At 42.3% G+C, this 24,439-nt stretch overlaps 1 protein-coding gene across 3 annotated transcripts; it reads right to left on the bottom strand.

Annotated features, from left to right (window-relative positions):
• Window positions 1–520: 520 nt before the first annotated feature.
• On the bottom strand, window positions 521–23,338 carry ADSL (adenylosuccinate lyase). 3 transcript variants are annotated; one of them, XM_036252645.1, is made up of 14 exons: window positions 23,165–23,338; window positions 20,223–20,426; window positions 18,028–18,072; window positions 16,404–16,483; window positions 12,003–12,174; window positions 11,755–11,801; window positions 10,844–10,934; window positions 9,518–9,587; window positions 9,237–9,384; window positions 7,118–7,208; window positions 5,940–6,029; window positions 4,763–4,939; window positions 2,861–2,923; window positions 546–593 (listed from the first exon to the last, which is right to left on the bottom strand). In XM_036252645.1, the coding sequence occupies exons 1-14, from the start codon at window positions 23,333–23,335 to the stop codon at window positions 561–563; spliced, it is 1,482 nt and encodes a 493-aa protein (XP_036108538.1). In that variant the 5' UTR covers window positions 23,336–23,338; the 3' UTR covers window positions 546–560. The 3 variants fall into 3 exon arrangements, with proteins under 3 accessions (XP_036108540.1, XP_036108538.1, XP_036108539.1); XM_036252647.1 differs by lacking the exon at window positions 2,861–2,923 and having other exon boundaries at window positions 521–611; window positions 23,165–23,337; XM_036252646.1 differs by lacking the exon at window positions 546–593 and having other exon boundaries at window positions 2,804–2,923; window positions 23,165–23,337.
• Between the last annotated feature and the right edge of the window lie 1,101 nt (window positions 23,339–24,439).

A 24,439-nucleotide genomic window follows, 5' to 3' on the forward strand; every position in this document is an offset into this window, starting at 1 on the left:
TATTTAATAATATATCAATATTGCTTCATTAATTATGACACTGGTATCATACCAATGTATTAATAATAGAGGACACCAAGTATGGGATACATGGGAACTCTCTGTATTATCTTTGCAATTTTTCTGTAAATCCAAAACTTGTAAAATTTAAAGTTTATTTAAATAAAAATTGTATTAAAAACTTTAAAAAATACACAAAATAAAAAATGATCTTAAACTCATTATCCAAGAAGCCACACTTAATATTTCATTATGTAGCTTTCCAACTTTTAAAACTTTTACTATTTTTTTTTTTTTTTTGACTCATTCCCCAATCTCTGGTTGGTTCTAGTTCAGAATATACTCTCTTCCATGCCAGGCAAACTAAACCAACAGCAGTACCCTCAAATCTCAGCTGGCTCCCTGACTGACCAGAGGGAGGAAAGTTGGTGAACCTCCTGAACTCAGAAAGGAAAATGACATTTCTCATAGTACCTTCTTTGTGTCAGACTCGATGCTTTGCGATTTCAGTCATGTAACCCTCATATCCATCAGGATTTACGTCACCATTCTGGAGGTACCTAATCTGTGCTTCCACTTGTCATCAGGCTCTCCTGGTTATTAAATGAAATCTATCATCAGCCAGGGGAAAAGAGGGCAGTAAGTGTCCCGGAGTCTGAATGTAGATGAACAAAGCCAGTTGTCCCATGGTTTGTCCAGACCCTGGTTTCTGGATGATTTAGATCCTAGTTTGCATCACTGAAATTCAACCTTATCTTCAAGAAGGTATGAATGTTCTGTCTTTTCAGCCAATCTTCAACCCACCCAAATGCCTTTAATTAAAATATTAAATGAACCCTGGCCGGTTTGGCTCAGTGGTTGGAGCGTTGGCCTATGGACGAAAGAGTCATGGGTTTGATTCCAGTCATGGGTTTGATGCCCTGGTCAGGGTCATGCAGGAGGCAAACAACTGATGTGTCTCTCACATTGATGTCTGTCTGTTTGTCTGTCTGTCTGTCTTTGTCTCTGTCTCCCTCTCCCTCCTTCCTACTCTATCTGAATATACATGGAAAAATAGCCTTGGATGAGGATTTAAAAAAAACTAAATGTGCCCGGCTGGTGTGGCTCATTGGTTGAGCGTCAACCCACGCATCAAGAGGTCGCTGGTTCGATTCCCAGTCAGGTTCACAAGCTCAGGTTGTGGGCTCTATCCCTGGTGGGGGTCATGCAGGAGGTGGCCAACTGATGTTCTCTCTCATCAATGTTCTATTTCTTTCTCCCTCTCCCTTCCACTTTCTCTAATATCAATAAAGAAAAAAGAAATTAAAAAGCTATAGAAATGATCCCTGAAAGTATAGTCTTAAGAAAAAATAAATTAAAAGGGAGCCTGGCTGGCGTGGCTCAGTGGATTGAGCATCATCCCACGGACTGAGAGGTCCCAGTTCTAATCCTAGTCAGGGCACATGCCTGTGTTGTGGGCTCCATCCCCAGTAGTGGGTGTGCAGGAGGTAGCCGATAGATGTTTCTCTTTCACTTTGATGTTTTTATCTCCCTCTCCCTTCCTCTCTCTCTCTAAAAAAAAAAATCAATAAAACCATTAAAAACAAAAATATGTTAAATGGGAAAATAAGATAGCAAAATTGCACTTAAAAGTATAAGTATATAAAAATGAGACTGGAAGAGGAAAGAAGAAACACACCACAAATCAATACACTCATTCAAATAGCCCAGGATCACTAATCACGAGTTCAGAAGTCCAACAGAACTGTCAGAACACGACTGTTAAGATCTTATTTCCTATGAGAAAATGTATTAAATAAAACCTATGGTGTCCAATATCCCCAGTGTGTCTACCAGGTAATATAAGTCCTCTGATTACAGAAACACTGATGGTAGCTGCTTCCTCTAAAGTGGCCCATACTAGAGAAGGAAGTAGAATGATTCAGTAGAGCCCAGTGACTTAATTCCTTGTGCCAGACCCGATGTAAACATCCTCATGAGAGGAATAACAATCAAATTGTTTCTGGAAGAGTTGAAATGTCATATGGCTCCATGCCATCCATGCTTGCTTGCTACCCTGAACTGTATTATAAAATTTGATTTTAAGGATTATTCTTTCTTTCCAATACGTTGAGCTCTTCACTTCTACTACCTTTGATTAGATACAATTAGATACCAGTGGATTCATAACTCTATCTTCTTTAGCCACAGCTGATAGCTCAAGCTGATTCAATAAACTATCAGTCTGTGTAACCCAGATTAAAGATTGTCAAATGCCTTGATGAGATCAATATACCCTATTGACATTTCCTTGATACACAAAAGCCTTATCAAAAGATGAAGTAAGGTAAGGTACAACTTGAGCCAAGTCTGATGATCAAATCTGTTTCTTTGAGAACTTACTGCATCTCCAAATTTCATTATTTACTCTAGCCAAACATAACTGAAATAAAGATATCTAACTATACTGAATCGCTGAGTCCAAGTTACTATGCTAAACCCAGATCAAATTCATTTTCAATAGAGAGGACCAGAAACGTAACATGCTTGCTACCTCGAAATCACGTGAACATGTGAAAAGGATTAGACTAGCTGGAAAATATGCCTTCGTTTATTATGCAAGTCTGTTTTGCTGTAAAAAAAAAAAAAAAGAGAAAACAGAGTCCAACTACAATGCAATTTATTTCTGCATTGTAAACCTTGAAAAATGTGAAAGCGCCATGTAAAGAAAAAAGTGCTGTATTAACTTAAGGTAACAATTTCTGAGGTAAAATAAGGCACTAGAGTAAGTTTTCATGACTCAGTAATAAAAGTTAACACAGCCAACAAAGACTTTTTGTTTAATTCTCTTCCAACTCTACAGACATAATTCTGCTTTCACCTTCATTACATGTTCATATGGTTTTAACAGGGGATATACCTCCTCTTCTAAGAATCTCCGTACCTGCCAAAGAGGAAAGCAAATGTAAAACAAAAGAAAACATTAAGGTGTAACTTTTGATAATACTTTTTCAATGTCAGTTTATGTCACCGAGACCTAATTTGATAAGAATTTACTAGACTCTTGAGGTATTTTCCTCAATTGCATGTCAAAATTCTCTTCCTAGACACAGGCAGCTTAACCCACCATGCCCACATATGCTATCCTTCTGAGCTTGTGTTTTCAGTGGATCTCTTCATTCTCCATCCAGTTACCCAAGCTAAAATCATCACTGCTTCTTCCCTTTTCATTCAATCTGCTGCCAAGTGCTTAACCTTCTAAAGAGCTCTCAAATCTTCCCCATGTTGGCATCTGCCATTGCCTTGGCTCAAATCTCTCATTATTCAGAGCTTGGTCCTTCACAGCAGCCTCCTTGTTGGCTGCCCTATCTCCCATTTAAGTCTTTCAAATCCAAAACTCCAGAGTGATTTGAATACAAATGATAAACTCCTGTCTGTCTTCAATTTTATTTTTTTTGTGTGTTTTTTTTTAAAATCCTCACCAGAGGACATCTTTGCATTTATCTTTACATAGAGAGGAAGGGAGAGAGGTGGGGAAGAGAGAGAAACATCGATGTGAGAGAGACACATCGACTGGTTGCCATCCACACAACCCCAACCAGGGCCGGGGACAAACTGCAACTGAGGTACATGCCCTTAGCGGGAACTGAACCTGGGACTCTCTGGTCCACAGGCCAATGCTCTAACCGCTAAGGCAAACTGGCCAGGGCTGTCTTCAATTTTAAATCCTATAACTACTTCTGGGGCACTTGATACTCTGGTAAATGATCGAAGTTTCTCTCTCCCATGTTGGACATCTCTAAGTCTGGTGTTCCCAGGTTAACTCCCATTTGTCCCTAAGATTCAGCTCAGATGTCATGTCTTCTAAGAAGTCTTCACCAACTTCTACTATTCTAGGGCAGTGTCATCCTTTGTGATCCCCAAAACGATGTGCTTCCCTCAATTCCTGTATGTACTGTTTGGTATTATAATGAACTATTTACAAGTTGTCACCACTAAGTTTTGAGTTCCTTGAAGATAAGGATTATCTACACATCTTCAAAGCCCCACAATGAAACACAATACCTGAACATATACTGAGCACTTAGTCTGCACTTGATAAACACTATTTTTTTTCTTTTTCTTTATTGATTTTAGAGAGGAAGAGGGAGAGAGAGACAGAAACATCAATGAAAGAGAACACTGATTGGCTGCCTCCTGCATGTCCCCCTCTGGGGACTGGGCCCACAACCTGGGCATGTGCCCTGACTAGGAGTCAAACCGGTGACCTCTTGGTGCATGGGTTGATGCTCAACCACTGAGCCACACCAGCCGGGCAATAAACACTTTTTAATTGACCCTTATAATTCCCAAAAGACCAAGAAGAAAAATGACAAACACTTAGTGAATAATGACTATGCACCACGTTAGGCCTTTCAGTTTCACATAACAATATGAGATGTGTATTTTTATCCTGTCAGTCAATGCCAGAAGTCAGGACTGAACTCAGATCTACGTGATGATAAAATCCAATTTTACCACATACATAGTAAGATACATACCACATTCTCTAGACCAAAAGAGAACTTAGACAAATCCACACAGAAAATATTCAAGGCAGCTCAAAACAACCTAAAACTTTACAGTTTAGCCAGCAACCTGCTTTGAATTCTAATTAGCCCCATTCTTATTGCACCTCCCATAAAGTGGTAACATTATAGTATTCTAGGTTCTGCAGCCCAGAAGTATAAAAAGAGGGCATTTGGGGAAGACTGCAGCTCCAGGGAAGTGTTCTGATGCTTACCTGTTGGGATGCACGCCCAGTGAAGGAAGAAGGATCCAGTAAATGGTCCAACTGGGAATGAATAGGACTGAAGTAGGCATCGGTGAGGATACGCTCTATGAGGTCATTGTCACCCCCTTCCTGCTTGACTATAGCAGCTGCCTGCTGGGAGAGCACTCTGATTTTCTCATGGCAATCCTAGGAAGACAGTGAGGTACTGCTGTTGGTTCACTATTAACAGGGCATCTGAATGTTTTAATAAGTCATCCAACACTTCACATCCATACTGTCTCTGGCTGGTACACAAGGCACCTCCAGGCTGAGGTGGTTCCCTTCACAGTCTGACTCCACCAAGATCTTAACTCTAACCACAACATAGGACACATCTAAAATGAATGCCCACCTGGCGCAGGCTCCTCTAAAGCCTCTCGAATCATCTGATCTTTATCATGCCTACTTTCCATCATTTTCTATGGAAATTCAGACCTAATTCCTTTACTAAGAGTGGATCTTTTCTACAAATGATTGTGATTCACCTTTTTTTTTTTTCACAGCAGGAGGGAGAGAGGGAGGAAGAGTGAGAGTAAAACATTGATGTGAGAGAGACACATCGAGTGGTTGCCACCCACCTGACACCAACCGGTGCTGGGGACAAACTGCAACCGAGGTATGTGCCCTTAGTGGGAACTGAACCCGAGACTCTCCGGTCCACGGGCCAACGCTCTAACTGCTGAGCCAAACTGGCCAGGGCAAATGGTTCACTTTTTCTTTTTTTTTATTATCCTCACCTGAGGACATCTTTCCATTTTTTTGTACAGATAGAGTGGGAGAAAGAGAAAGAGAGAAACATCGACGTGAAAGGGACACATAGAGTGGCTGCTGCCCGCACGACCAACCAGGGCTGGGGAGAAACTGCAATCGAGGTACATGCCCTTAGCGGGAACCGAACCCGGGTCTCTCCGGACCGCAGGCCGATGCTCTAATCGCTGAGCTAAACCGGCCAGGGCTGGTTCACTTTTAATAAACTGAGTCTACCACAATCACCCTCCAGAATAAGCCTATTCTATGATAGAACATGGTCACTGTTCTGTATCAGTACTATGATCAAAGGTAATGACAGAAACCCCTTCCTTCATCCATTCTTCTTCAGGACTAAAGGTGTACTCTCAGTTTATCCAGGAGCACGAGGAGTACAAACCTGTCTGTTACCCCCAGCTTTCACCATGGCCATGATGATGTTCTCTGTGGCCATGAAAGGCAGCTCTTGCCGAATGCGCCGCTCGATTACCTAGAAGAATGAATGAAAGGCCAAAAAACATGCCTCAAAGTTATGAACCATATACATAGTAAGATATTAACTATGACCATCAAAATGCACATAAGGGACATGAACTACTGTATCTGTGAAAAAAGAGAGTAGAACGAATTGTTTTATTGTACACGATATTTTTAACTTTTCTTTTTAAAAAAATTTTTCTTATTAATTTTGGGGTGGGGGATTTTACTGACTTTTTTTTTTAATTTTTTTCCCCTTTATTAATTTTTTAGAGAGAGAGGAAGGGAGGGGGAGAGAGAGATAGAAGCATCGATGAGAGAGAACATCAACTGGCCGCCTCCTGCATGTCCCCCACTGGGGATTGGGCCTACAACCTGGGCATGTGTCCTGACCGAGAATCAAACCAGCAACCTCATGGTACATGGGTTGACGCTCTACCACTGAGGCACACTGGCCGGATTGAGGTGGGGGATTTTGTTGTTCCACTTATTTATTGACTTCCTCTTGTATGCGCCTTGATTAGGAACTGAACTCGCAACCTTGGCATATCAGGATGACCCGCAACCTTAGCATATCAGGATAACACTCTAACCAACTGAGCTACCCAGCGAAGGGCTTAATTTTTCTTAGTAATCCAAATATTATTTTGATTTTAAAAAGAAATATTGATTTAAGTAGACTTTTAAAAGTTTCTTCTTTGAAAACAATTCCTTAAACCTCAAACTGTTAAACTTCAGTGCCCATTGCAACAGCCCAGCATATGATGGAAACGAATCCATCTGCCTCAGCACTTAAAACACAGGCAAAGGGAACAGTCTACTCTACCAGTCACACCAGACCTGATGATTTTTGCTGGTAGACAGTTTAAGCCCATTCAAAGTACTTTCACCCTTTTCTAGAAAGGTGCCTATAAATTCCTCATGTTCATTCCCTAGAGCTCATGTCACAACCTGAAGAATGAGCTCTCATTGGGAAGGACTCCTACTGGACCACAATGTAGCTCCCCCAACATACCCACTCCAGAGCATGAAAAGGTTACACTCCCCTTTCCACAGTCCTACCCCACCCTAATGTTTTGCTTTTTAATTGAGGCCTCTTACTTTGGGGTATACCACCAGTCCTTCAGAAATGTTCTGCAACGTATTCAATATAGTATCCGCAGTGAGAAATGCTTCGGCCAAACAGATACGTCTAGAAAACAAATAGCCAATTCCGTTATCTCTTTAAACAAATAACAATTTCAATGAAATGTAGGTGTGTTCCAAGAAGCAGTCCTATTGAATTCTCATGTCATATGTGCTATTTGGACAATTTCCTTCATTCTGACTTCAACTACCCCAATATCCTGATGACCCTCAAATCTATTGCCTCTTGTCCAGACCACTTACCCAAGTGCCAGATCATATACTCAATCAGAGAGCTTCACCTAGTTGATCCATAGGTATATCAAACCCTAAACTGATTTCAGCCATTTTTTGTTGTTGTTGTTGTTCTTGTTGTTCAGATAGAGTGGGAGGGAGAGAGAGAAGAAAAGAGAGAGAGGGAGAGAAACATTGAGGTGAAAGGGATATATCGAGTGGCTGCCTCCTGCATGACCCAACCAGGGCTGGGGATAAACTGCAACCGAGGTATGTGCCCTTAGCAGGAACAGAACCTGGGTCTCTCTGGACCACAGGCTGGCGCTCTAACCGCTAAGCCAAATCGGCCAGGGCAATTTCAGCCATTTTTACATTGCTTCCTGCTCACCATCTCAAACCTGCTCTCCCTTGCCCTGTGGCTCCTGGTTCAGTAAATGGCACTAGCACTCCCTCATCAATCTTAACACTCATTCTAGTCAACCACCAAGGCTGGCCAATCTGCCACTGTTTTCATATCCACATCCTTCCTCTGCATTCACTTAGCCACTGTGCCAAGTAAGGACTTGGATTTAAAAAAAAAATTTTTTTTTCTTTATTTTTATGAGAGAAAGAGGAAGGGAGAGGGAGAGAGAGATAGAAACATCAATGAGAGAGAACATCGACTGGCTGCCTCCTGCATGCCCCCTCACTGGGGATCAGGCCCATAACGTGGGCATGTGCCCTGACAAAGAATCAAACCAGCGACCTCTTGGTGCATGGATCAATGCTCAACCACTGAGCCATACTAGCCGGGCTGGACTTGGATTTTTAAAGTAGCCTCTTAACTTGTTCTGATTAATGTCCTCTTATAACTGAATGTCCAAATTGTTACAGGGTGTTTTAGTGGACACATCTCACTAGGTCACAACCTACTAAAAAGTATTTCATGGCTGCTTGGCCCATGTTGCTCAATGGTTGAGCATCAATGCATGCACCAAGAGGCCGCTGGTTTGATTCCTGGTCAGGGCACATACCCAGGTTGTGGGCCAAATCCCCAGTGGGGAGTGTGCAGGACGTAGCCAATCAATGTTCTCTCTCATCGATATTTCTATCTCCCTCTTTCTCTCCCCTTCTCTCTCTCTAAAATCAATAAAGAAAAGAAAAAAAGTATTTGACTGCTTTCTGAATGAGTTCACATGTCTTATTTCCATAGGTAAACCCTTCATTACCCACAGATCGCAGAGAGCTAGCTTTAACTATGTATCCTCCACTCAAGAAATCCCAGTAGAATACAAGCAAACCAGTGTAATGTGAATCTGCCTTAAATAACTACAAACACAAAGTAGAAAACCACATGCATTTTGGTACCTTATTCATAGCTAGAAATTACTTCTGACCTCATACCTCATTAACATGTCATTGTGCCAGACACCATAACTGACATCTACCTGCCTTCAGAACATTATCTAAACTCCTCTTCAGGACCTATAACACCCTTCATAAACTGGCTACGATGTCCAACCACGTTCTACTTCTTCTCTTGCCACATATAAACTTCATTCCCCAGTGCTACCCGACTATTAATAACTCAGTTTACTCTGTAAACTGTCCTCCTGCCTTTGGGTCTTTATACACGCTCTCAATCTTGTCTTAAATGTCTTTTTAAAAATCCCTATTTATTTCTTAAGTCTTAAGCATCATCTCCTTTGTGAAGCTTTCCTTGACTCCTTACAGAGTACCTTGCACATACTTTGATCCTAACACTTATCACATTGTTCTGTCCATGTTCTTGCCTCTCTGCTAGACTCCAGGCTCCTTGGGGACCATGAGAAAATGCAGAGATACTCAAAACATCCTTCTGTGAGATCCCCATTCCACTGACCGATTGGCACTATCATCCAGCGTGCGTTCAAACCACTGCACAGATGCCGTCTGCAGTGGGTCCATGATCAGGGTCATGAGGTGACGGGCAAGGCTGCAGCACCGCTCTGAGCGCATAGGGTTCCGCTTGTATGGCATTGCACTGGAGCCTGCCCATGTACAAGGATAAGAAGCAAAGGCATAAAGACTTCAGAGGACAGTGAAAGCCCAAGCATGCTGAGCTATTAACACACGCCCGCAAGCCTCTGTGGTGTGCCCAGGTCTTCACGGACACACACTCACCAATCTGTTGTTTTTCAAAGGGTTCCTCTATCTCCTTGAGGTTTGCCAGGAGTCGTATGTCAGTGCAAATCTAAGGAAAAGCAGGGGCAAAGGCATCACCCTACACTCTTCTTTTTTTTATTCAAGTTTTAACATTATTTTATTTTTATTGTTGAAAGTATTACAGATGTCCCTCCTTTTTTCTCCCATTGACACCCTCCTCCCTGCTTCTACCCCTCCCACCACACCCGCTACCCTGTCTTCACCACACTGTTGTCTGTGTCCATTGGTTGTACATATATGCATATTAGTTCTTTGGTTTATTTATTCCTTCTTTATTCCTTCTCCTACACCCCCCTTCCCTCTGAGGTTTGTCAGTCTATTCCCTACTTCTATGTCTCTGGATCTAATCTGTTCGTCAGCTTATTTTGTTCATATTACACAAATAAGTGAGATCATGGAATATTTCTTCTGACTGGTTTATTTTGCTCAGTATAATACTCTCCAGGTCCCTTCAAGTTGGAAACAGATAGCCCTTTAAGTGTGCTGTTGCTGAGCCTAAAGTGCTCATCTCTTTCATCAGCACATCCTCTCCATGAGCTCCAGAGAGAACCATACTCAGACTTCTCTGGACTCCTAAAGACCTGGGATGACAAGCTTAGGGAGCATGGAAATGTTTTTGTGAAACACTGTATAAGATATCACGGAAAGACAACGAGGTGAGGATGTTTTTCAATTTTTGTTCGGAGAGAGTGGGAGGGAGAGAGAGGAATAGAGGGAGAGAGAGAAACATCGACATGACAGAGACACATCGACTCCTACACGACCCCAATCAGGACAAGGGACGAACTGCAACCAAGGTACATGCCCTTGACCGGAATCGAACCCGTGATTCACTGGTTTGCAGACCAATGTTCTAACCGCTGAGTCAGAGAGGCCAGGAAAAATTTTTTTCCCCTTTTATTGATTTTTAGAGAGACAAAAACACTGATGAGAACATTGATCAGCTGCTTCCAGCATGCCCCCTCACTGGGGATTTGGCCTACAACCTGGGCATGTGCCCTGACAGGGAATCCAACTGGCAACCTCTTGGTGCATGGGTTGACGCTTTTAATCACTGAACCACACCGGCCAGGTGCGCAAGGTGAATTTTAATGAGGACACCAAAACCAGTCCTTCCCTTCAACACACCTTAACTAAGAGGCTTCACTTATGGGCCCCAAACTTGTTAAAAATGACATCTGACATCTCTTGAACAACACGGTTAAGTAAAAGTCTGAGGCTGATTTGGTCTGTTTGTGGTAGCCAAAGCTCTCATCTCCACCCCAACAAGCTATCAGCACTCACCTTGTGCACTGATGCCCCCAAGCTAGCCAGCACAGACAGCACTTCAATATCCACTTTTCGTGTATAGGTTTGTCCTGTGATGATGAAAGCCCTAGAAATGGGCAGAAAAAAGCCATTAATATATTTCAAAATGTGATTGTGTCACACAAATGAGCAAAACCAGACCCTAAGAGAAAGCCTAGTCTCATTGGTATACTAAGTCACATTCAGCCCAGAGGATCCCACTGATAACTCGTTCCTGGAACAAACTGTTCTTTCACCCTTTTTACTAATACCCAGACAGTTGCCTGATCCAAGAAGGAAATGTGGTCCAAGTGCCCATGTCCTACTGCAGCCTGATGGAAGTACCTGGAAGGAGCCACAGTGGAGCCTAGTGATCCTCAATGGAAATTGACAAATTCAGACTAATCCACTGGAGGCCCTCAGTAAATAAACAAAAACAGCAACACGGCCTGGCCAGTGTGGCTCAAAAGTTGAGCATTGACCCATGCACCAAGAGGTCAATGGTTTGATTCCCGGTCAGGGCACATGCCCAGGTTGTAAGCCCGATCCACAGTGGGGGCATGGAGGAGGTGGCCAATCGATGTTCTCTCTCACTGATGTTTCTATTTCTCTCTCCCTCTCCCTTCCTCTCTAAAAAATCAATAAAGAAAAAAACAAAACAAAAAAAACCCAGCAACATGGGTAAGGCCATTATTCTAAAAATCTCAGAAGTTTCCTTTTTTCTTACAGATTGTTAAGAAAATATAATCCATGCTGTAAGAAAATAAAGCCCAGGCAAGAAATGAAAGGAAATGGGTGGAAGAACAAGGAAAGAAAAAGCCAAAAAACTTAGGTCAAATCTAGAGGTATACTGAACATAGGCCTTTCATCACTTAATGGGAAGGCCAACACTTTTACCATTTACCTACCTCTTAAATCCTGCCTTTTCTGTCACCATCTTGTCAAGCTGCTCTACCTTGGAAAGAAAAGACATCCCTATAGTAATCCAGGTGTCTAGTGTGAGAGTATTTCAGCATCCTGCCCAGACTGCTTTCCCCTGTACCCCTTCCAGTCCAGATACTCCACTCATCCCGAGATCAATTTTCTATGGTTCTGAAGGTCTGCTTTGTCTCTGGTGCTCCACCACTGAGTTTCTGTGTCCCCCAGTTCACAATACCTTTTGGTTATCTCCCTCAAAGAGCTGCAGAAAGCTGGCCTGAGTGCCAGTGGTGCCTTTTACTCCTCGGAAGCGCAGGTCATCTCGGACACGCTTTAAGTTCTGGAGATCCATGCAAAGATCTTGAATCCAAAGACAGCAACGTTTTCCAACCGTGGTCAGCTGAGCAGGCCTGAAAGCAACCCAAAGAGAAGACAGAGAACTTCCAAACCAAGAATCGACTTTCATGAAAGTTTCAATGCTTCCTCTAGTCATCACTGTTACCCCTAGGAAGAATTAAAGAGATGGAGAAACCAGCATAAACAAAACAGGATCTAAAACGTTTGAGCAAATAACAGTTAAGAAGATTCTATGTCACTTATAAATATTCAAAGATTATAAAGCTAAAGGGCGCCCTGGCCGGTTTGGCTCAGTGGTTGGAGTGTCCGCCTGCGGTCCGGAGAGACCCGGGTTCGGTTTCCGCTAAGGGCATGTGCCTCGGTTGCAGTTTGTCCCCGGCCCTAGTTGGTCGTGCAGGTGGTGGGCACTTGATGTGTCCCTTTCGCATCGATGTTTCCCTCTCTCTGTTCCTCTCTCTCCCTCCCACTCTGTCTGTACAAAAAATGGAAAAATGCCCTCGAATGAGGATAAAAAAATAAATAAATAAATAAAGCTAAAGGGCTCCTAATATAGTTCTTTCTTCATCATCAAAAGGAAATATAAGGGCAGAGACAATGTTCATTTTGTTCATTCCAAGACTTTGGTAAGAAATATACATACACTCTATCTCACACCTGCCAGAATGGCTACCATCAATAAATCAACGAATAACAAGTGCTGGAGAGGGTTTGGAGAAAAGGGAACCCTAGTACACTGCTGGTGGGAATGCAGACTGGTGTAGCCACTGTGAAAAACAGTGTAGAGTTTCCTCAAAAAATTAAAAATGGAACTACTATTTGACCCAGCAATCCCACTTCTGAGAATATATCCTAAGAATCTCAAAATACTAATCAGCATTAATTCATATACATTCATAGCAGCATTATTTACAATAGTTAAGATCTGGAAACAGCCCAAGTGCCCATCAGTAGCTGAGTGGATAAAAAAGCTGTGGTACATCTACATGACAGAATACTATGCCACTGTAAAAAAGAAGGATTTCTTACCTTGGTGATTATGCTAAGTGAAATAAGCCAGTCAGAGAAAGACAATTATCACATGATCTCACTTCTATGTAGAATCTGATGAATAAAATAAAGTGACGAACAAAATAGGACCATAGACATGGAAGCATGGAGCAGACTGACAGATCTTAGAGGGAAGGTGGGGAGAGATTAATTAAAGAACTTATATGCATAGCCTATGGACACAGACAATAGACAATCAAAGAACTTATATGCATAGCCCATGGACAAAGACAATAGACAGGTGAAGGAAGGCCTGGGGTGGGATGGGAGATGGGTGGATGGAGACAAAGAGGGGGGACGGGGGCCATCTGTAATACTCTCAACAATAAAGTTTTAAGAAAAAAGAAATACACATACACTCATGTAAAAAACATTTGCCAAGTATCTAATGTTTTTTATTTTAGAAATCTAATAAACAAAACAGACAAGGTCCCTGTCCAATGGAGCTTATATTGTAGTGTAAAGAAGTAAACAAACATGATTATTATTGATTTGTTATGAAAAAAGAAAATGAGCATGAGGACAATGGACAATGTTACTCTAGATTGGCAGTCAAGGAAGGTCTTTGTAAGGTGTCAAGATTTCAGGAGGTGCCAGCCATGCTGTGGAAAGCTCCCAAACACACATAACTAAAGGATTCTAACATAACAGCTTTGTTTCTGGTCTGAAATCTAAACCAATCCATTGCAGGTCTGTTTCTGAACATAAAACATAATTATGAATAAACTGCAATAATGCTAGCGTTCTAATAGATGACCTAGCCCACCTCAGATGGAACTTCTCTATTAGGTTAATGATATTGATAGCTAGAGAAATCAAGAAGCACCACTAGGAATGTCTATAGCAGGCAGACCACATTCTACAATATATTACCAAATTAATTTCATGGTAGTTTTCCTTGCTAATTCCTGCTAACAGATTGTTGGCACAAGCAAAGAAATAAATAAACTTGCATGAATTTGTTCACAGCAGCATTATACATAATAGCCACATATGGAAATGACCCAACTGATGAATGAAAACAAAGTGGTCTGTTCATATAATGGCATTATGATTCAGCCGTAAAAAGAAAGGAAGTACTGCCCTGGCCAGTTTGGCTCAGCGGTTGGAGCATCGGCCTGCGGACCAAAGAGAGTCCTGGGTTTGGTTCCTGCTAGGGGCACGTACCACAGAAAAAAAAAAAAGAAAGAAAGGAAGTACTGTCCGGCCGGTGTGGCTCAGTGGTTGAGCATCAACCCATGCACCAAGAGGTTGCCCGTTTGATTCTCGGTAGGGACATATGCCCAGGCTGTGGGCCCAATCCCCAGTGGGGGGCATGCAGGAGGCGGCCAGTCGATGTTCTCTCTCATCGATGTTTCTATCTCTCCCTTTAAAATCAATAAAGGAAAAAAAAAGAAAAGAAATGTGTATGAACATTGAAAATATTGTGCCAAGTTAAAAGAAGCCAGTCAAAAGAGATATTGTATTTCTATTTAAATAAAATGTGTCCACAAGTAAATCCAGATAGATAATAGATTAGTAGGGAAATGAGAGTGACTGTTAATGGGTACAGGTTTTTTGTGGGATGATGAAAATATTCTGAAATTATATACTGGTGATAACTGTATAACTGTGTAAATACACCAAAGAACACTCGATGGTACACTTAAAAGGGATGAATTTTATAGTATGTGAATTGTATCTCAATAAAGTTGTTTCTTTTTCATTGCAGGGACTGACACATACCATGGTGATGCCTACAAAGCCACACCATTTTCTGAGTTCCCAGTGCCTACTAACTGTGGTAGCAGATACCTCTCATTATGCTGTCCTCACTGGAATACTGGAATGCCTGCATTCCCTGAGCATTCTCCAACAGATGCAAGAGAGGAAGAGGAGCTGCAACATAGGTATTGTTAGGTGTGTAGGGAGGCAGCAGAAGGGAACATTTGTCATGGCCAGGACATATACACACTGAGCACCGACTCCGTGACATGAACAATTTCTTCAGGTTTCTACCAATAAAATACAGGCTCTAACTTTTAGGAAGATTAAACTCAACTTAGGCTTTCCTGAATTGGTCGTATAGGAGATGATATCCTTGTTATCATGGCAATACCCCACTAACACATAAGAAACATGCTAACATACCACTACAGAAATATCACCAGAAACATGCTACTAGCATTCCAAAAATTACATCATCAGCTTTTAAAAAGTGTTTTTTTGGGGGGTAATCATAAAAATACATGCACATTTTATTTTATTTTTTTGTTAATCCTCACTTGAGGATATTTTTTCCATTGATTTTTTTTAGAGATAGTGGAAGGGAGGAAAGGAGGAAAAGAGAGGAAGAGGGGGGAAGGAGGGAGGGAGAGAGAGAAAAAGAGAAAGCGACAGAGAGACATTGATGTGAGAGGGACACATCAAATGGTTGCTTCCCACATGTGCCCTGACCAGGGCCAGGGATTGAAACTGCAACCCAGGTACTGTACATGCCTTGAACTGGGAATAAAGCCTAAGACTCTTCAGTCTGAAGGCCAATGCTCTAACTACCGAGTTATACTAGCCAGGGCTAACTGTACAGTTTAAAAATCCAAAATTCAAAAAGTAGTACAGAAAAAAATTAATGCCCTATTATCTCATAAACCACAGCAATCAATATTACAGCTTGGTGCAATTTCTTCCAATATTTTGTGCTATCTTATATACTGTCCTGAACCCCTAACATTAACCTAAACATATTTCCATGGTATCAGTCTTACCAGCATTTTAATGGCTGCACATTATTCCAACCTGTGGGGATATACTTTATATCTTATTTATTCTCTTATTGTAGGACATTTAGATTGTTTCCAGTGCTTAGTATTATAAATAATATAAATAACATAATAAACATTATAAATAATATTTTAACAAAGATCTTTGTACATAAAACTTTCCCCATAATTTGAATTATTTTCTTGGTCTAGATTTTCTAGAATGGAATTATTAAATCAAGGTATATGAGTACTTTCTAAGGCTTTTGATACATACTTCCCAATGCTTCCCAAGTGAGTTATTATATTTACTCTCTCACCAGTACAACATTTAGAATAGGTACCAGGTTCATCTCTCATAAGCATCCCAAGGTATCTGCTTAAGCTATGTTTGAGATTATTCACCTCAAGGATTCCCTGCAGAAGAACTGAAAAAATAAATAAAACCAGATGCACATAAACAAGCCCCATTCCCAAGAAGTAATCATATCACTTACTGGAAATGTGTGAAACCTAAGGTGGGAAGATCAGCTCGTTCCTTAGCAAAGTCAGCAAGCCGAGAGATCACTCTGGCAAGCTATAAGAAAGACCACGTGGTAGAAACAGGGTGAATTCAGGTTGAGCTTATTACATAATCAGGAACTAAAGTTTTAGACAATTTAATACAGAATTAGACCTCCAGCTCAAAGAAGGCAGAGGCCATATCTTTTCATTTTTGTATCCCCAAGTGCCTTAAAGGTTCATAGCAATGAACATTCAAAAACTGAATTGACTACCTAAAGTTATGAACTTTTCTGCACAATTTTAAGATGACTGACATGCTCGTGCAAAAAAAAAAGGACAAAATCATTTATCTGACTTACATATTCCAGCAAAATGCCACTGATTACACTCCCTTCATTTAAAAGGCTAGGCTTTAAAAAGCATTCACTTACAGTGTTTTAATCCAAGAAGAGATAATTAAAATAGTTCTACAGATTATATATAGGATCATTTGCTTGAGTAAATGATCATCTATATTTTTTAAAAAGAGCCCTGGCCGGTTTTGCTCAGTGGTTAGAGCATCGGCCTGTGGTCCAGAGACGCGGGTTCAGTTCCCGTTAAGGGCACGTACCTCGGTTGCAGTCTGTCCCGGGGCCCTGGTTGGGTCGTGCAGGTGGAAACCACTCAATGTGTCCCTTTCACATTGATGTTTCTCTTTCTCTCTCCCTCCCACTCTATCTGAACAAAATATGGAAGTGTCCTCGGGTGAGAATTTAAAAAAACAATTTTTTTTTATTGCCCTGGCCGGTCTGGCTCAGCAGTTAGAGTGTTGGCTCGTGGACCAGAGAGTCCCAGGTTTGGTTCCCTCTAAGGGCATGTACCTTGGTTGCAGTTTGTCCCTGGCCTCAGTTGGGGTTGTGTGGGTGGCAGCTAGTTGATGTCTCTCTCACGTCGATGTTTCTCTCTCTCTTCCTCCTGCTCTATCTGAAGATAAATGCAAAAATGTCCTTGAATAAGGATTAAAAAAAAAAAAATAGATTTTTATTGATTTTTAGAGAAAGAGTAGAAAGAGTAGAAGGGAGAGGGAATAAGCAAGAGAGAAACATTGATGTGCCCTGGCCGTTTTGGCTCAGAGGTTAGCGCATCGGCCTGTGGTCCGGAGAGACCCGGGTTTGGTTCCTGCTAAGGGCATGTACCTCGGTTGCAGTTTGTCCCCAGCCCTGGTTGGTAGTGCGGGTGGCGATCACTGGATGTGTCCCTTTCACGTCAATGTTTCTCTCTCTCTTTGTTCCTCTCTCTCCCTCCCACTCTACCTGAACAAAAAATGGAAAAATGTCCTAGGGTGAGGATGATAAAAAAAAAAAAAAAAAAAAAAGAAACATTGATGTGAGAGTGAAACATCAGTCAGCTGCCTCCTGCACACTCCCTATGGGGAAATCAAACCTGCAATCCAGGTGTGTGCCCTGACTAGTAATTGAACCAGCAGCCTTTTGATGTATAGGAGGACGCTCAACCAACTGAGCCACACCAGCCAGGGCTCTTCTATTCAGATTTCTATTGTGTTGATTTACTCCTATGTGGTGCCTATCCCCCATCAGAAAATCCAGGGCTGGTAGCAAATTTCTGCCACCTCCTTACCTTTGGCAAAAGCAGGTCAAATGCATTTCTAAGAATAATCAGGTCCTGCAAAGGAAAACGCAAAAGTCTGATATTAAACAACTTTGCCCAAAAATTATTACAAAATACTTTTTGGCCATCATAATTGGGTTTCTCAGTTAGTTGCCCACCTCACTATTTGCAACCCACTGTGCAAGTCAGAAGATGCTAATGGAAGTTGTTCTTTTCTGATTACTGCTTTAAAAGCACCCCAACTTGGAGAGTGGTACTATTGGATCTATAAGGAAAAAACTTTATACTCAAAAAGGCCAATTTATATGGTATCTAAAATGAATGGAAAAAATTAAGGAAAAACTTCCATCCTCAATACTGAGAATATGCCCAAGGTGAACAAGGTTTCTATTTTCCACAGGAGAGTTTGAGTCTTGAGAAGTTTCCATAGGGCACATTCCATTAGTTTCCTCTCCTTTTTTTCATGTCTACCATTGCTAACAGAAAAAGACATCAACCAGAACACCAATGTTTAGTAAATTAAAGCTGTTTTTGAGGGAGATAAGAGATGTATTTCAGACAACTCCTGAGACACGCTTATACGAGACAGTAATCGTTGAGTCCAACTACACACTGGGTACTTCAAAAAAGTATATTCCAAGTGAGAGGACAGTTCTTCTTCCATTATTTGACTCACAATTACACACAGATGGCTTTAATTATGTATCACTTAAGACTAAAAAAGTATTGGGGGCAACTTAGAAGTTAGTGGCTTCCTTCTGAACTGGAAGTGTATCTGGAATCTAACTTCTGCTCCCACGGGTGTGCTATGATTAAGAGCACAGCTTTGGAGCCATTCTACGGGGCTTGTACAGTTTCAGCTGTAACCTTAGACTATCCTTCAACCTCTCTTTAAGTTTCCAAAGCTGTGGACATGGGGATAAGAAAGCCAGACTTCAAAGACTATATAGATTCCTTTTATATGAAATTTCTAGAAAAGGTACAACTATAAAGACAGAATGCAGGCCACTGATTGTATGGATCTGGAAGCAGGAGTGGGGACTGACTGCAAACAGGCACGAGAGAACTTCTTGGGGTGAGGGATGTACTCTAAAACTAGAGTGTGGTGGGTGAAGACTAACAATTGTGTACATTTATTAAAACTCATTGAACTGTACATTTAAAATGGGTAAATTTATGGTATGTAAACTATACCTCGATAAAGCTATTTTAAAATGGAGATAATAGCATCAATCTCTTATGATTGTAAAGAAGAATAAATTCTTCATTCTTCCAAGTGCTCAGAATAATGCCAGGCACCTAGTAAACTCTTAGGAAAATACATGCTGCTGCTTTTTAAAACATTTTTAAATATGTTATTATTGATTGTTTTTAGAGAGAGAGCAAGTGAGAGAGATAGAAGACAGAAACATTCATGTGAGAGAGAAACATTGATCGGCTGCCTCCTGCACAACCCCTACTGGGGATCGAGCCTACAACCCAGGCATGTGCCCTGACCAGGAATCGACTGTGACCTCTCAGTCCATGGGGGATGCTAAATCCACTGAGCCACACCGGCTGGGCGATGATGCCTTTTCTAATTAAAGGTTTTGTTTAAGAATTATAATGCAATCCTTTTTTCTTTTCTGAAGTCACAGTATAGAATTGTAATAAACTTGAAAAAGAAAAATCCCTTTGGGCCCTGGCTGGTTTGGCTCAGTGGTCAGAGTGTTGGCCTGCGGTCCGGAGAGACCCGGATTCGGTTCCCGCTAAGGGCACGTCGTACCTCAGTTGCAGTTTGTTAGTCCCCGGCCCTGGTTGGGTCATGTGGGTGGCAACCACTCAATGTGTCCCTTTCACGTCGATGTTTCTCTCTCTCCCTCCCACTCTATCTGAACAAAATATCAAAAAAAATGTCCTCGGGTGAGGATTAAAAAAAAAAGAAAAAGAAAAATCTCTTTGGAAAATTATGTTGGCCATGAAAATGTTAAGACCTTGGCTTATGTCCAGCATACCAATGGGTAAGTAGTCTATGAAGGTGAGTAGAGGCTTATAAATTAGATTGGAGGAATACCAAAAGCAGAAAATTCCTGAGCATTAAGATACCCCTAAAACTAAAGCTCTATGGAGTCACTTTCTCAAACTGGATAAAGTAAAAAAACCAATTTATAAATGCATTATAAATGACTTAGTTCTAAGTGGAAACAAAACAATCAGGCTCCTACTGTATTGTCTCCAACATAGCAGGAGGTGGCCCCAAGATGTATAATGCCAGCGGCTTTAGGACAGCAGTGGCCAAACGTGTGCACATGAGCCATCACATCATGTCGTAATTGTTTCTCTTCCTCAGCTGCCATCTTGAAGTCAATGTTGTCCAGGTTTGACTTCATTTCCTGGATTTGTTCATCTGTGATGGGCAAACCCAATGTCTGCAGAACACAGAAGATAAAATAACGTTACTTCAGGTGTCTTATTATTTTAACTGAGGTGACACCGAGAAAAAAATTGGTTCATGTTCCATTTATGTTCTATCTCCCAATTTTTAAATTAAAATTTGGTGTAACTAGAAATACATGGTGAGGAGATGATGACTTTCTCAATGAATCCTGGTAAATTATATTCTAAGTAAACTCCAATATATACATCAAAGTAATTCCCTCTGGCCCTATAGCTCTGCTCTACCTCTTACATATTTTGGTCTCTGGGCTCTAATGTCACCTCTTCAGAGAGATCTCTTTCCTGATTTAATGTGAGACATCCTTCTGTGCTTCTCTATCCCTTTAGCCTGGTTTTACTTAGAGGACTCATTACATTACATTTTTACAAATGTATTAGTCCATCCCAACCTTTAGAATGTATACTCCACGAGGAGAGTGTTGTAATTATTGCTTACTCCTTAGTGCTTGGCATGTAAGCACCCAAACTGTGGGATCCAAGCCACAGCTTTACATTTGACCCAGATGGATTTACTCAGAGAAAACAAAATTATGACTGCTGTAAGTTGTTTTGCCAACATATTAGGTATAGAAATTCAGTGCAACTGAAAGCAATTCCAGGAGATATTGATGAGAAAATAAACACACTAACATCTTACATTCATCCATCCCTGGAAAAATCAGGCTGCCTAAAAACAGCTGGCTGCCCACAGGCAGCTCAGAACCCTAGATCCAAGAGGTGAATATGTATATTGGTGAAATTTATTCAAACCTCACTTGAAACTCCCAAGCCTTGGTCCTGGGGAGGATCTTGCATCTTTGAACTATCTTCACCAAGATGGTACCTACTGGCCAGATGTGGCTATTTACATTTAAACTGATTAAAATTAAAATTCAGTTCCTCGGTCAGTCACACTAGCCACATTTCAAGTGCTCAGTAGTCACATATGGCTTGGGCTGCCCTGGATCTTTAGCTAGTACTTACCACATTTCAGGACTCCTCCCAAAGCAAAGCAGCGGGGGACAGGGTGCCCAAACTGCTTCTTATTCCCAAGCAATATTACCTTCTCAAAATTCATTCCAGGTTCCTCATTTTCTGCACTCCTCCTAATCCTCATTCCTCAATTTTTTCCTTTACTACTAAATTATTATTTAATGTATGCTGCTAATTTTGATACCCTACGCGGTTCTCAACCTTTGGGTCTTAGGAACCGAGACAGCTATAGGTCTCCAGGCGGGGCCTCCCACATGCAGATAATCCCACATACAACATGAGGAACTGTATTCAAGGGTCAGGGCATTAGGAAGGTTGAGAACCACTGCTAGGTCACCCAAATGTAGGAGATCCTATCAAAATTGTATCCATTTCAGGCAATGTGCAGACTGAGCAGAGGAAAGAACATTTACACAACTTTACATTTCTATTCCAGCTTGAAGCTATTTACTAGTCATGGTGACCCTGCAAAGTCTTTGAATTCCACTACCCTAACCTATATAATAAAGTATCAAATGATATAGAAAATACAGTACATGCTGGTACATAATAAAGCACAACACACTATTAATATCCTCTTTTACTATCCATTATTGTCACGAGACAATAGTTTATGAAACCTCTCTGTGCCTCCTCCACTCCATCATCTGTCAAACCTCTGTAAAATAGTACTTACCTTCTGAGTTATTTTATGAATTAATGAGCTATTAATATGTAAAGTCTTAAAACAGTGCAGGGCACATAGGCACTATGCACATGTCTGCTATTATTATGTTACTTTATTTCCTTGAGCACAGTGATATGGAAGTGGTAATCTAGGATGAAAATTTCCTTTTTGGGGACTTCCACTGTACCCCAGTCCTAGTCACCTACTCAAGAGTGTTTCAGTCTTTAGTCACGCCATTTCAGAGGACACTGCCATCCTGCTTGTTGTGACATTTTCCTCTGAAACTTTATAACTCTCTAGATCACCTTCCGTTTCCTTCTACTCCTCTGGAAAGGCCCCTGTGGGGCTATTTCTAAACCTTTGCGCTGAGTAGCTCTACATGCAGTTCTTATCAAACACACCATAAATCCCGTCTAATGAACCCCTACTTTGATTCTCCCTCCTCTGAGGCAAGAGGCGGGCGCGTGAAGCGGAAATAGTGGCCGAGGACACACGGATTTTGCAGTGACAGTTCTGTCACCACAGAGGCACGGTGGAAGACGACGAAGTGGTTAAGCGCTCAGGCCCGGCACTGAAGCCGGCCAGGTTCACAAAACAGCTGGGTGGCCTAGCGCGCACACTGCGCTTGGTTATTATCGAGGCTCGGTTTTCTCCCCTCGAAGTGGGAAGAGCATCACCTGCTTTGCAAGGCCGTCGTGAGGCAGACGAAAGAAGATGTGTAAAGAAATGAGCACAACGGCACGCCATGAGCGCTCCGTGGTTAGCGGTGCACTCCCCCAGGAATGGCCAAGTCAGGACCTGAAATCACAGACTGCACTTCTCGCCGCCGCCTCTGTGTCTGCTACCCTCCGTGACTAAAAGCATGTGAGGCAACAGGTGGCGGTCCCCGGACCTCCTGCCCGGTCCTGTCTGTCTTGAGGCCGCGGCTCCAGACGAAAGGGAACGCCGGGTCAAAACATAGCGGGGCCGCTGGCCCCAGGCGGCTAGACACGCGCCTGGCGCGGAGCTCGGCACGTGCGGGAGCGGGCCCGCCTCCCTGCGCTGGGTCCCTCCGCTCCCCAGGCCCATTACCTGCTCGGCCTCCGCCAGCCACAGCCAGAGCTGCCGCCAGGTCCGGAATTTGTACTTGTCGCTAAACATGAAGCACATCTCCGGGCTGGCGTACCGGGAGGCAAGCGGCGAGCGGTAGCTGTCGTACCCGTAGGCTGCCTGCGGCCCGCCACAGTCGCCTTGCGCCGCCATCCTGACACACGCTCCCCGCACCGGAGTGGCCAGGGCAGCGAGGGCGGAAGTAGAAGCCTGTTGGCCGGGACTACCCCCGCTGGGGGCGGGACTTCCTCCACTTGGTCCCGCCTCCGGGGCTCCGAAAACCTGGTGGTCAAGGTTGCCGAGGTTCTAGCTTCCAGCTTAGGTTAAGTTTCTCTTTGTCTACGAGAAACGGGAGTAGCGCTTGACAAATTACTTAGCCGCTCTGTTCTTCCTTTCCTCATCTGAGAAAGGTACGTTAAGACCTGCCCTTAAGACTGCTGCGACGATGGGGTAGATCGATGTCCGGGACACTTAGAAAGTCCTCTGTGTTTGCTCTTATTATTATTGTCCCCTTCCCCTCTCCCTCCCCCACTCCGACTGCGGGTTTGGCACTGAGCGCCATTCTGAGAAGAAATGAAGATGGCCAAGGGAAATCGGCATTTATTGAGGTCCAGGGGATCCCCTTGCACGAAAATGCAGTAAGAATGGACTTAAGCAAGCGCTGGAACTGAGACTCAGAAACAGAGATCTGCTGAGGGTCACCTAGCTAAGTGGAGCCACCGGACTTGAGATTCTTCACTTTTAGCCGTTAAGTGGTGTAGTTCCCAGCACACACCATGGTTTGGTGAAGGCATTCCCTCGTTCCTAGAACACCTCTCTCTCCTCACTATTTATGGCCCAGTCCAGAGAATGTTCCCTAATGGTCTTGCTCTCTCCTCTGGTTGGCCGATAACAATAAAAGACCCTAACTTTTATGGAGTTCTTACTAGGTGAAAGTTTTAACAAAATTAAACTCCATTCTGACCAGTTATTCCTGCACGTAAATACGTGAGCAGTTTTCTAAAAAACCTGGGACTGACACTCAGAGGAACCATAAAGATAAGGGGGTAATGATGGCCTTGGGAAACTTGAAGGGACCATAAAAAAGGAGATTAATGATGGCCCAGACCTCTGCTTGAGCAGACTCCTTACCTCGGAGACAACTCGGATCAGCCCTGAAACCAATTACGCGGTGCCAAGAGAATGTGTGTTTTTTTTTAATGTAGTTGTTTTACCTTCTGTAGTTTGTAACTATAAAACCCAGTGAACAAAGGGACT

Source organism: Molossus molossus, unplaced genomic scaffold (assembly GCF_014108415.1).
Source record: "Molossus molossus isolate mMolMol1 unplaced genomic scaffold, mMolMol1.p scaffold_m16_p_10, whole genome shotgun sequence".
NCBI lineage: Eukaryota > Metazoa > Chordata > Mammalia > Chiroptera > Molossidae > Molossus > Molossus molossus.